Consider the following 14,541-nt stretch of genomic DNA (forward strand, 5'->3'; position numbering starts at 1 on the left):
GGCAATAAAGGAAATGGAAAGGAAGTAGCGCTCGTACGAGCGCCGCAGCCCCTTAAAAACAGCTGATCGGCGGGGCTACCAGGAGTCGGGCCCCCCACCGATCAGATTTTGATGGCTTATCCTCAGGATAGGCCATCAATTTTTAAGGACTAGAAAAACACTTTAACACCCCAAAAATGACTATGGAAATTAGACCCCCCCCCCCCCCCAAGGTATTCATTTGTCATATCAAAGATTTGAAAATCTCTGTGTAAAAGGTTTGCAGCATGTGGACAAGATTTGTAAAATCTCATCTACTTGCCTTGTACTGTAATCTGCTGCAGATGTTACCTGCAGGTAAGATCTGCAACGAATCCGCCACATGTAAAATCACCCTTAGGCCTTCTTCACACGAGCGTGTTTAACGTCCGTGATACGCGCGTGAAAATGACGTGCGTCACACGGACCTATGTTAGTCAATGCGGCCGTTCAGACATTCCGTGATTTTCACGCAGCGTGTGTCCGCTGCGCAAAACTCACGTCATGTCCTATACTTGGCGGTTTTTCGTGCATCACGCACCCATTGCATGATCTGCGCAACAGTAGATCAAGAAATGAAGGAAAAAATAAAAGCACTGCCTTCATTTCTTTTTCTAAACATCAAAACCCAGTGTCATAAAGATGGCATATGCGTGAAAATCACGCAGCAACGCACCATTCACTGATGACACACGGAACTGCAACAGGCGCAAAACGCTGCATTTTTTGCGCGCGCAAAACGCACACGTTCGTGTGAATAAGGCCCAAGGCTGGGGCTACATGGTGACTTTGGCCGTGACACAGGTCGCACAGCCAAAGATCGCCATGTCCCATAGCCTACACCGCAAGTAATGAAAGTCAATGTGGTCACGTTGCGACCTGCAAGTAACTGCGACACGACAGTTTAGATTTCTTGCAACTGTCATGTCGTGGCAACTTGCGTGTCACGACACAACCACATTGACTTTTATTAGTTGCAATGTAGGCTACAGGACATAGCGATCTTTGGCCGGGCGACCCGTGTCCCAGCGAAAGTCGCCATGTAGCAGAAAGATAGACATTTTTTTACATTACTTAGAGTGTATTCACACAGTGCGGTTTTTCACACAATGCGCATGCTTTTTTTTTTAGCGCATTTTTGCAAGAACCGCGGCAAAACTGCAGTGTGAATACACCTTTACTCTTCTCCCTCCTTGGCAGCCTGCCAGAGAGGGAGAAGATACAATTGGAAAAGTTTGTTATTTTCTAACAAACTTTTCTGTGATCGCTGTGACAGGATGTCACAGCGATCACAGATTAGTGACCACACAGAGTGGTCTCTGAATTAAGATCTGTGATACAGTAGTCTCTAGACAGCTATATCACAGAGCTCCTTACCGACGCGGACAGGAGCAACGTGGTCGCTGTGACAGGCTGTGTCAGCCATCACGTGACCGGGTGAAATCTCTGTGATACAGCGGTGTAGAGACAGCTGTATCACAGCGCTCCTCAGTCAGCACGATCACATGACCAGAGACCACACTGGGTGGTCTTCGGTTGATGCTCCGTGATAAAGCTGTCTTGAGACTGCTGTATCACGGATCTAAATGGCGCTGGGGAGCAGGACGCAGGTAACTCTGCAGAACGTTTTGGAATGCCCTTGCAGAGTTGCGTGCGGACCGCTGGGACGTTTATAGTCTATGGGCGGTCCGGAACTGGTTAAGCAAAGAAACTATAAAAAATAAAAAGCAAAAAACAGAAAAACCCTTTAAGGGCTCGTTGACATCTGGGTTTGGCTAGGCATCGTTTTGCTCCGTTGGAAAAGCAAAACAGAAAAACCTGAAGCGCCGGTTCCGTTGCATGACAGAGACCACCAGCGGCCGACGGAACCCATTGACTTCAATGGGTTCCATCGGGTTTCCTTCCAGGGTGTCCATGGTTTTACTAGATAAAATGCACTTTTTCCTGTATTCTCAGAGCCCCCAACGCAGATGTGAATGAGGCCTAAGTGGCCACTACACTGCAAATAACATCTCATGACTCGGGATTGTCCAAAGCAGGCAACCACTTTTAATAAACCTTTTAGTTAGAAAGGTCCCAGACAGAAAGCTGGTTACAGGTTGTTCCGCTACATAATGCAGCGATCAGATGTAATCTGTTGGTGATTCCACCAGCGAGTGTTTCATTTCCATGCAGCACCACCACAAAGCAAATGAAGAATTACACAGGTCCCATTAAAAATAAATCAATGTCTACGTAATTCACAGTAGCGTTGGGTCCTCTAGAGAGAACGGCACTCTTTGTAGATGCTCTCACCTCTGGACAATAGATGAGGTTCCTAAAAATGGGGGACATCTCCCTCTATTAATTAAAAATTTCATAATAGGGTATTTGAATATATATTTTCTAAACGAGACAACCCCTTTAACTCTGGAGGTGACCATGATGTGTGATCCTTACCAAGCAGGGTGTATCCATACAACTGCGAACTGAACCCAACAGAGTTCTCCTGACGCAAGCCTGCCAGTAGGAGAGAAGCACCAAGATTCCGCTCTTGTTCCCACTAGATTGACAAAAACAAACTTTAATAGAAAACCAGTTTGAAACAATATGTTATTTTTTCCTAGCTGTGGGTTCGATTCCCTTTAATAAAAAAAAAAAGGCTTTCTTTAGAAAAGATTAAAAGATCATGGGTCAGGCAGTTCTCTTTCCAACAAGCCTTAGCTAGAATAAACAAAGAGCTGCACACTTGGCAGTAAGCGCAATGCTGTGGTGACTACATGGAATCTTAATCTTGTACAAAAAAAAAAAAAAAAGGTCGAAAAAGAAAGGATAAATATTGGTCAGTTTTCATAAGGTTGAGTATACAGGCTCTGATTTCGCATGCAATCCAATAAATTCTGACTACATCTAAAAATGTCTCCATGTAAATGAACTGAAGCAATAATTCTCAACTGCGAATTGATTACATGTTAAAAATCTGTGCGACCAGACAAGCCCATGTTGTGACTGCAGCGTGGAACCCTTGGCCACGCATTTCTAGAGATTATTCTTTCCCAGGATTCTGGGGTCTAGTTGTGGGACTGAGCCTTGGAGTCAAACTGGGACGCTTTTCTCATGTAGTTAAAGGGGGATCGTCTCACAAAGAATACCCGTTCTTAAAAACAGAAGCCAGCCCAGTAATCAGCTGATCGGTATAGGTTTGGCTTCTAAAGCCCCCAGCGATCAGCTATTGTGGCTGAAGAAAGCCATGCCTGTCCGGACATTTCTCTTGCAGTGGTTGCTGCCAGTAAAAGGTAGCATTACATGCCGGACAGTCAAATGTATAACTAACCATGTAATGCATGGACCTGGCCAGTCAACCAGAATGGCTCTCCAACTTCACTGGACTCAGAGGGGTGCCCTTATAGACCAGATGGAGAGGTTGTCTTCACTATCGGATTTACTCTGGATCCTGTAGGCACAGATTGTCTGGTGCCCCGATTTTGCCTATCAAGTAGGCCACACCTTGTATCGCTGTCAAATATTTGTCTATTCTTAAAAAAGTAAAGCTGAAGATTACAGTGCGCTTCTCACAACATCTAGTGCCCTCTGTAGCATTCTTCTTGTCGCTCCCTAGGTGCCCTTCACGCAATCCAACAACAGAGGAATGGGGCAAATTTACTATTCAAATTAAGCCAGAATTCTGGTGCAGATGCCATGCTTACGCTTAGACAGAATTAGTAAATGTGCCACAATGTATCGAACATATGAATACAAATAATTTATATACACACTGTTCAGAGTATCCATATGTGAGTTTTCCATTCAGCGGGAGCCCTACCCTAAGGCGGCCTATAGCTACATTCCTACTGTGCCTATAGCTAACTCAGACCCTGGTTTTCTTTCCAAGACAATCCCTTTAAATACAAATAAAAAAACATTAAAAAATTCATCTGAAATATAACATAATATTACCGTTAACTGTGGATTTCCAGACAGATAATTGTGCAAAGAATAGAGAGAAAGAAGTTGTGTGGAGATGTTATCAAAACTCTCTTGTAGCATTATCTCAGTCACCACAGAAACGGCATCTGGAATAGAACAAACCACAGGGTATAAAAATCTCTAAATCATAATTATGTAAATTCTAATATGATTCAAGGGGTGCAAATTATTTATTTTACAATGTGACAAACCTTAAAAAGAGGTTTCCCAAGATACATATTTAAAAGACTGCCAAAGTGATTCCCATACTGCCACATAAGTGACTGACATGCACAATTTTTTTTTATATCAGGCTGCTATCGAGGGACCTTTCAAATCAGACTGAAGCTTAATTTCCCATGAAGGCACTCTAACCATGTTGTTGCTCCTCTCTCTCTGCCTTCTGCTCTGTTTTGAGGTCCAAAACTGGAGAAATCACTTCTGCTGCCCATCTACTTGCTTTTTCCGATGACCTGACACAGACATGGTTTCCCTCTGTCTCCAGCCCAGCATCCCACCACAGCCCTTCACTGGCCAAGTTTCTGTCACAGAATGTGCCCCATTAACTACTATCCCGCTAGATAGCAGTGCAGATCTACAGTGCATGAATTGAAGAAGGGGAAACCAGCAGCACCGCGCATGCACAATCCCTGCTGTTCAACAGAATTACCCATAAACGGCACGTGCCGTGTACTGGCCATTTCCTAGGTATACGATGTATCAGCAGAGCAGGAAAAGAATGTAACGTAATGTATGTTTTTTTCTTAATTTATAGGCTATTCTCCTCTTGAACATTTATGGCATATCCACAGGATATACCATAAATGTCCGATGGATGCGGGTTTCACAACTATCTCTAGAACGGGGCCCTCTCACCGCCGTCCTACCTTGTCCCGCTACTCTTCGGCCATTGAATTAGAAGGTGGCCGGGAATACGGAAATAGCCAAGCTGCGCTGTTACTGTAATTCTCATAGAAGTGAAAGGGAGATACAGAACCAGTGAAGCACAGCAAGCTACGCTGTTTCCGGAACTCGAGAGCTACGGAAACAGTGTAGCTCGCTGTGCTACGCTGTTTCCATAGCTCCCATTCACTTATACGGGAGTTACGGAAACAGCGTAGCTCATTGAGAATGGCTATTTCCGTACTCCTGGCAACCTCGTAATTCAGTGGCCGGAGAGCAGCGCCAACTCTCAGCACAGTTGTTTAAAGGGGCTGCAGCGCTTGTACGAGGGCTGCAGCCTCTTCATCATTTACATAGGTTTCATTCCCATTTGTACTTTCACATGCCATTACTGTTGTAGCATCCGGACTAGGTATTCCAGCGTTGTGAATTCAAGTGAATGGGACAGTGATGCAATACCTCGCACAGCAAATACGAAAGCCCCTTCGAACCGCTGATCGGTGGGGGTGACGAGAGTCAGGCCCCCACCAATCTAATATTGATGACCTATCCTAATGATAGTCCATCAATTTTAAAGTCCTGGATAACCCCTTTACTATAGAAGAGCTTTATTAACATTGGTCATAAAGTCAGAGAATTTCAAATCTAGTAACATATATCATTATCGTTTGTATTTTTTTTCCCGAGTTCCAGGAAGCTGTCAACAAGCTGCTGTTGACAGATGTGTTTTCTTATTGTATGTTTATTTAGCACTTTGACGGCACAATCCTGAATAGGTTGTGGGCCTGATGGTCTTAACACCTGAATGTACCCATGAGGCTATTTTTTAAAATTAGAGCACACAGGTATAAAAGTAATATCTTTCAGAAGCTAGTCTTTGTTTCAAAACAGATGTTTTTTCTAAACTACTCAAATCAAAGCAAACTGAAAACTAAGTGAAAACATCAAAAATGGTCACAGGTTTTATTACAAAGGTGCAGTATTTTACATGCTTACACACATTTAATTAAAAACCTAGAAATGTTTCAAGTTATGTGAATGAAAAAAAAGTACCTTCAAAATTTTCATCCTTTATGAAGGTGTCAAGTAATAAGTTAAATGTGAAGTCGTCTGGAAAAATGCCATACTGGACCTATGAAAGTAACAGAACATTATTGCAATTTCCAAAATGGATGATCGTCACATGGAAGTAAACACTTAAAGCAGAACGCCAGCCCCTCCCCCTTAATGAGGCATTTGTAAAGCAGTTAACGGATCTTTTGGTCACTGGTAGTTTAGCTGTTCGTAGTTTATAATCATCTCAACTTGCATTTACTTAATGGATAGCTTGTGCTGGGTCTGGGCAAACATAGCTGCAGTATAAAGCAAGAGGGAGGAACAGAGCAGTAGCCCAAACCACTGATAAGATAAGAAGTGAGACTTTAGATTTCCTTTGCAGCTCAGACCACCATGCAGCCTATGTACTGTACTGTGTGGCCACACAGGGCACCCAAAGCAAATGACCAACATGAATCTTATGTGTACAACAAAGCAGTATTATTTAGACCTCGTATATCACGGTTATAAGATAACTTTATAAATGCAATTGTTTGGCATCTTGGTATTATTTAAACACTGTATGTTGGTATTTAGTAGGCATTGCATGGCACTACTACTATATGGTATATTATTTTTGCAATGAATGAAGAAGTAAGCCTGTGAATATCTCCATCTACCTCAACTTCTTTTTGTGCAATAAAGCATATCAAAACGTCAGAGTTGGGTGAGTGCGGTTCTACTTCTTTCTTCATTCATTGTGATATTTATGAAGTCTTCTTGCCGAGCCAGCACCTCCCTTGACACACACCGTGTCCGTGTACATGCTACCTGGGCAGTGATCCGTCAAACGCCCGGAGGACTATTGATCGCAGCAGTGCCAAATTATTCTTTTGCGATTGCTATATTATTTTTGCACTGTATGGTGGTGACAGCATGGCATTGTTATTTAGGAAATTGTTTGGGAGTGTTATTTTGGCACCATAATATACACTTATTATAGGCAACATATAGTATTGTCATTTGTACCCTGTATAACAGTACACCGCGTAGAGGGTACTGCACGAGGTACCATATAACATTAAATTCAGCTTTAATATTTTTTTAGACTTATGATGTTATTCCACTTTAAATATCTATTTTTTTCCCCCTTTATACGGTAAATGTGCACCGATAATGAATACTGAAAGGGAAAAGTCCAGCAAAAAACATGGGTTTCCCTTTGTTCTCATTCATGTATTTTACATTTTTCATGTATTTAAAATATTTTCAGAGCTGTATTTGTTGTTAGGTAGTTCTCAATTGAGTTTGGGCTTCGCTAGCAACAAGCAAGGCTGCCAGCTGGTGAATATCCATGCTCCAGTCACCTGAGATACCCAATTATTTTTTTTTATTATTTTTATAAACCCTTCATTTTGAAATTGGTGTTACATTAAAAATATATACAAAAAGAAAATGAAAAAAGAAAATGAAAAAAAAAAAAAAAAGGCGGCAGAATAAGAAAAATAGCATAATTAAATGTCCTTCCCTTACCCCCTCCTTCCAGTCTGCAAAGGAATATAATGCCTAGGTGATTTAACTTCACTGGCGTTAACCCTTTACAGTCTGTGACAGTTTATTTTCCATAGACATTATGTTTCTTAATATAAATGTTACATAGTTACATAGTTAGTACGGCTGAAAAAAGACATGTCCATCAAGTTCAACCAAGGGACGGGAAAAGGGAAGGAAAAATTTCTACACATAGCAGCTAATATTTTTTTGTTCTAGGAAATTATCTAACCCTTTTTTAAAGCCATCTACTGTCCCTGCTGTGACCAGCTCCTGCGGTAGGCTATTCCATAAATTCACAGTTCTCACTGTAAAGAAGCCTTGTCGCCTCTCCAGCTTGAACCTTTTTTTCTCCAGACGGAGGGAGTGCCCCCTTGTTTTTTGAGGGGGTTTTACAAGGAACAGGATTTCACCATATTTTTTGTATGTGCCATTAATATATTTATATAAGTTAATCATGTCCCCCCTTAGTCTTCTTTTTTCAAGGCTAAATAGGTTTAATTCTTTCAATCTTTCCTCATAACTTAAATTCTCCATGCCCCTTATTAGCTTCGTTGCTCTTCTTTGTATTTTTTCCAACTCCAGGGCATCCTTTCTATGAACTGGAGCCCAGAACTGAACTGCATATTCTAGATGAGGCCTCACTAATGCTTTGTAAAGTGGCATTATTACATCCCTGTCCCGCGAGTCCATGCCTCTTTTAATACACGACAATATCCTGCTGGCCTTTGAAGCAGCTGATTGACACTGCATGCGGTTATTGAGTTTATGATTTACAAGTACACCCAGATCCTTCTCAACAAGTGAATCCGCCAGTGTAGCGCCCCCTAGGACATATGATGCATGCAGGTTGTTGGTACCAAGATGCATAACTTTACATTTATCTACATTAAACTTCATTTGCCAAGTGGACGCCCAAACACTTAGTTTGTTTAAATCTGCCTGTAATTCATAAACATCTTCCATAGTCTGAACTATATTACATAGCTTGGTGTCATCTGCAAAAATAGAAATAGTGCTATTAATCCCTTCCTCTATATCATTAATAAATAAGTTGAATAATAGTGGTCCCAGCACTGAACCCTGGGGTACACCACTTATAACCGGTGACCATTCAGAGAAGGAATCATTGACCACAACCCTCTGGATACGGTCCTTGAGCCAATTCTCAATCCAATTACAAACTATATTTTCTAAACCTATAGTCCTTAATTTACCCATTAGGCGTCTATGGGGGACAGTGTCAAATGCCTTTGCAAAGTCCAAAAACACTAAATCCACAGCGGCCCCTCTGTCTAGACTTCTGCTCACCTCTTCATAAAAACAGATTAGGTTAGTTTGACAACTTCTGTCCTTAGTAAAACCGTGCTGGCTGTCACTTATAATGCTATTTATTGTCACATAATCCTGTATACAGTCCCTCAATAGCCCCTCAAACATTTTCCCCACGATGGATGTTAAGCTTACTGGTCTATAATTACCCGGGGAAGACCTAGAGCCCTTTTTGAAAATAGGCACCATATTTGCCCTGCGCCAGTCCCTTGGCACTATACCAGTCACTAGAGATTCTCTGAATATTATGAAAAGGGGGACAGAAATAACTGAACTAAGCTCTTTAAGAATTCTAGGGTGTAACCCATCTGGTCCCGGAGCCTTGTGCACATTTATTTTATTTAATTTAGCTTGGACCATCTCTACATTCATCCAATTCAGTATATCAACTGATATATTAACAGCACTGGCACCGGCTACATCAGCTGCTCTTTCTTCTGTTGTATATACAGAACTAAAGAACCCATTTAGTAACTCTGCCTTCTCTTGATCCCCTGTATGTTAGACTCATACTTTAGGCATATTTTAGTAGAAAATGGCCACCAGTCCCAAGACACGGAAAAAGGAATGTGAGCTTATATACATATATTATTTATTATGTATATATATATATATATATATATATATATATATACACACACATACACACACACAGTAAAGGAAATAAGTATTTGATCCCTTGCTGATTTTGTAAGTTTGCCCACTGTCAAAGACATGAACAGTCTAGAATTTTTAGGCTAGGTTAATTTTACCAGTGAGAGATAGATTATATAAAAAAAACAAAAAAACTGAAAATCACATAGTCAAAATTATATATATTTATTTGCATTGTGCACAGAGAAATAAGTATTTGATCCCCTACCAACCATTAAGAGTTCAGCCTCCTCCAGACCAGTTACACGCTCCAAATCAACTTGGTGCCTGCATTAAAGACAGCTGTCTTACATGGTCACCTGTATAAGACTCCTGTCCACAGACTCAATTAATCAGTCTGACTCTAACCTCTACAACATGGGCAAGACCAAAGAGCTTTCTAAGGATGTCAGGGACAAGATCATAGACCTGCACAAGGCTGGAATGGGCTACAAAACCATAAGTAAGACGCTGGGTGAGAAGGAGACAACTGTTGGTGCAATAGTAAGACAATAGAAGACATACAAAATGACTGTCAATCGACATCGAACTGGGGCTCCATGCAAAATCTCACCTCGTGGGGTATCCTTGATCCTGAGGAAAGTGAGAGCTCAGCCGAAAACTACACGGGGGGAACTTGTTAATGATCTCAAGGCAGCTGGGACCACAGCCACCAAGAACACCATTGGTAACACATTACGCCGTAATGGATGAAAATCCTGCAGTGCCCGCAAGGTCCCCCTGCTCAAGAAGGCACATGTACAGGCCCGTCTGAAGTTTGCAAATGAACATCTGGATGATTCTGAGAGTGATTGGGAGAAGGTGCTGTGGTCAGATGAGATTAAAATTGAGCTCTTTGGCATTAACTCAACTCGCCGTGTTTGGAGGAAGAGAAATGCTTCCTATGACCCAAAGAACACCGTCCCCACTGTCAAGCATGGAGGTGGAAACATTATGTTTTGGGGGTGTTTCTCTGCTAAGGGCACAGGACTACTTCACCGCATCAATGGGAGAATGGATGGAGCCATGTACCGTCAAATCCTGAGTGACAACCTCCTTCCCTCCACCAGGACATTAAAAATGGCTCGTGGCTGGACACGACAATGACCCGAAACATACAGCCAAGGCAACAAAGGAGTGGCTCAAAAATAAGCACATTAAGGTCATGGAGTGGCCTAGCCAGTCTCCAGACCTTAATCCCATCGGAAACTTATGGAGGGAGCTGAAGATCCGAGTTGCCAAGCGATAGCCTCGAAATCTTAATGATTTACAGATGATCTGCAAAGAGGAGTGGGCCAAAATTCCATCTAACATGTGTGCAAACCTCATCATCAACTACAAAAAACGTCTGACTGCTGTGCTTGCCAACAAGGGTTTTGCCACCAAGTATTAAGTCTTGTTTGCCAAAGGGATCAAATACTTATTTCTCTGTGCACAATGCAAATAAATATATATAATTTTGACAATGTGATTATTTTTTTTTTTTTTATATATAAATCTGTCACTGGTAAAATTAACCTAGCCTAAAAATTCTAGACTGTTCATGTCTTTGACAGTGGGCAAACTTACAAAATCAGCAAGGGATCAAATACTTATTTCCTTCACTGTATATATATATTTATTATGTATAGACTTTGGGGGAGATTTATTTAGACTGCCCTTTCATATGCCAGTCAGAATCTGAAGTGCGTTGGGATAAAATATGCCAAACTTATTAAGAGGCACATACATCTTAATATATTTTGCGCATCTTGGGCGGTCTTAAAGCTTTGAAAAGGCATAGAGTGGCACCGCTTTCTGTGGCATTTTCTGGCTTTAGATTTAATACATTTGTCGAACCGCTGCTGGCCATGGCCCCTCCCTCTAAACCCTGCCCACGTTTCTTGCCAGTGTGGCGAGAGGAGAGAAAACCTGCAAAGTATAGCACATATATGGCGTGCATCAGAAATTTGATTTGTGCCAGTATTTTTGCGTTGAAAATCTGCAATTGATAAATTCCTCATTTTGTCTCCCTGCCAGAGTAATTCTTGATGCAGGACATAAAAAAGTCTCTCTTGTTTCATAGAAAAATGTAGCATCCTAGAGAAAAGGGTCTTACCTTATTTTTCAAGGTATATACAGCTTTGTCAGCTGCTCCATACTGGAGACATTTTCTAATCCAACCATGTATTGTCCAGTTTCTCAAATACCAACAGTTCGGACTGTGACGAAACCTACAATATAGACCGAGATATTTAAATACCTGTACAACCACTGAGAGCATAAATATATACAAACTTAACAAAGACGTCAATCTGCTTTAGGCTAAATGCACGTTGTGGAATTCGGTGCAGAAAATCCGCAGGTATACACAGGCCGTTCCACAAGTAAAATCCGCACCTAATAATGGCTTTTTAGATGCGGTTTTTAAATTTTGATGCAGATTTTGGGGCGTTTTTTTTTTTTTTTTTTTAAAACTAGTCAGATACAATTCGCAATCGGAAACGCAAGATAAATTGACATGCTCCGGATTTTAAAATACGCACCGGTCAATTTAGGGAAATTCTTGCTGTAAGTGGAGGTCATTGCTCTTTGCTCTGTATCGTAATGGATGTTCAAGGAGTCCGAAATTAGTTTCTTATTATATTTAGCTGTAGCACTTGGCTCTCTCTTTGCTTGTAAAGTGGAGCAGAAGCCAATTTTGCAAAAATCCACATTTACAAGCTAAATTTTACCTATTGCTTGCTAGAACCTATGATACGTAATTACACTCCCTCCCTTATCAGCGCTTTCTTGCGTCTGGCTTGCTGTACTGCCAAATCACTGTCATGCCAACGCCAAATCCGAGGTGTCGCAGTAATAGATATTTAAAATGAAAGAAATGAGAATTGTTCCGTTTTCCTAGTAGAGCAAGGAAAAGATAAACCTGCAAAAGAGACGTCCAGACGCTGGCAGCCTCAAGCAGTGTACGCTCAGCTCTTCATGTCAGGAATATTTCTTCCATCTGATTGAACTCGCTTTCCAGAACATTTACCATATTATTACAGCTACCCGTTCTCCTCCAAGTTACCCCATGTCTTCTTGTCTGCTGGGAAACTCCGCTTGAGGCTATTGGAAATTGTGATAAGAAAGAAGAGCACTTAACCCTGCTTAGTGTAATAATATCATAGATTTGGACAAGATCTAATGGATCTCGGTGTAGCTCTGGAGGAATAGGTTGCCTACCTCGCACTTTATTACATAAAAAGAACAACAAACATTATTGAACATATGACTATTGAAACAACGCTGTCCAGGTGAGGTCCCATATGATCAACGGAAGGCTTCTTTAGGGTATGTTCACATGGGCTAAAATGGCTGAAAAACCGGAAGCAGAATGCCTACAAACATCTGCCCATTGATTTCAATGGGAAATACGGCGTTCTGTTCAGACGGGCGTTTTTTTTACACCTCATTTTTTTTAAAAAGGCGCATAAAAAGAAGTGCATGTCACTTTGAGCCGTTTTTTGGAGCCGTTTTTCATTGACTCAATAGAAAAACAGCTCCAAAAACGGCCGTAAAAAATGCTGCGAAAAACGCGTTTGATTTGTCGCTGCAGAAATTTACATTGTCCGTTAACGTTGGACATTATTTGCATTTGTCTATAGCTCCAAATTAATGAATGCTCTCTCAATGGTGGATCTGAGAGAGGACGGCCGGAGAGAGACAATGACACGCAGCGTCAGTGTTCAAACAGTCTCTGCCCCCAGGGGGCGATCCATCTTTATTTATAGGGAAATGAGAGTAGGTGGTAACCTCATACTTGCAAACATAAACATTCTACATATAGTAATGTGCAGTCTTCCCATCCCCTCTTTAGTACATATCTTTAGCCATAAGAAATACAATGTGATCATGTTTTCTCACGTTGCCTTTGTAACAGCTGAAATCCAAAGCCATAAACCAAACGACTTGTTGTTGTGTTAGCAGTTCTTTGAGCTTTAGTGACAACTGTCCGTCCATGTGAAGCAATTTAGGTTCAAACATATAAAGATATTAAAATATTTTTGACAATTCCCTTCTTTTGAACATACATTTGCTTAGCCATGTATTAGAATACCCATCCGAGATTACGTTCTGATCAGCTGCCCTGAATCAGGGCATCTCTTTATGCCATTCACTGCGAGATGGGTACTCAGTATACGCGTTGTGAAGGATGATTTATTTGCTTATATTCTCTGTATGAAATTACATTGTGAATTATCAAGCAGGATGCCGAATTACTAAGATATGTAATATGTGAAAGTGATGATAATGTTTAAATGATTTAGTTTCGTGCAGCAGCCATCTTGTCTGGAGTTCCCATCTTGGTTTTATTGTAGTGAATAGAAAAGTCATTGTTCCTTTAATACAAGTAATGTTGATTTCGTATGTTTTATCTTTGACCTTGGTTCCCATGTGAAGTTGGTAACGAATGGACAGGGAGGGAGATGGGAGGGTGGCAAGTATGCGTGAGGGAAGGTCTCCCCCATCTCCACGAGAATATTCTGTCCAAAAGAGAGATAAGACACCTGTAAACATAATGTGTGAAGAATTATAATGATGTATCTGGGATGTATTTTATTGTATGCTTTTTACTGAATAACAAATATTGTTACATTGTCTCTGATTGGTTTACCTCAAGCCTACACCCCTTCTGAATTTCAGTTTAACAGTTTGAGTCTGGTAATAAATCCTTCAGAGGAGCATTTTGAACATATCAGCGTGTCTGTGTGTTTTCTTCTCCTCTCTCGATATATATCGGTGAAATATCCTAATTAGGATACTGACTAATGGGGTCTGGCCTTGAGAGTCTGTTTGGACTCGTATAAATTTCAGTCTAATATATTATGAGCGATGGATTTCCACGACAGTAATGGTGCCGATAAAACCCAGGAAGATTGCACGTCTGATAAGCGGTCACTGGAGAGGTCTGGCTTTGCATCTGTGAATTACAAAAAAAACGCGGTAGGTAAGGTGCTTATTCTTACACCATTCACACATGTATTGCCTAAGCCTTGGAATCTAGCTGTTAGACGTCACTTCTTTTTGGACGAGGCTCCTTAGTCAGAAGTGGGTTGAAAGATGGATCCAAAAAGGTATGTTGAAGCTTTTTGTGTGATGAAG

General features: G+C 41.2%; 1 protein-coding gene across 1 annotated transcript in view; it reads right to left on the minus strand.

The window, feature by feature from the left end:
• Positions 1-14,541, minus strand: part of MRPS27 (mitochondrial ribosomal protein S27) — a 102,438-nt gene that overhangs the window by 35,182 nt on the left and 52,715 nt on the right. The window contains exons 5-8 of the mRNA XM_075854868.1: positions 11,516-11,630; positions 5,920-5,998; positions 3,955-4,070; positions 2,458-2,560 (exon numbers count right to left, since the gene is read on the minus strand). Coding sequence (XP_075710983.1) covers positions 2,458-2,560; positions 3,955-4,070; positions 5,920-5,998; positions 11,516-11,630 — 413 coding nt within the window. The remainder of the gene's footprint in view (positions 1-2,457; positions 2,561-3,954; positions 4,071-5,919; positions 5,999-11,515; positions 11,631-14,541) is intronic.

This window comes from Rhinoderma darwinii, chromosome 1 (assembly GCF_050947455.1).
Source record: "Rhinoderma darwinii isolate aRhiDar2 chromosome 1, aRhiDar2.hap1, whole genome shotgun sequence".
Classification (NCBI taxonomy): domain Eukaryota; kingdom Metazoa; phylum Chordata; class Amphibia; order Anura; family Rhinodermatidae; genus Rhinoderma; species Rhinoderma darwinii.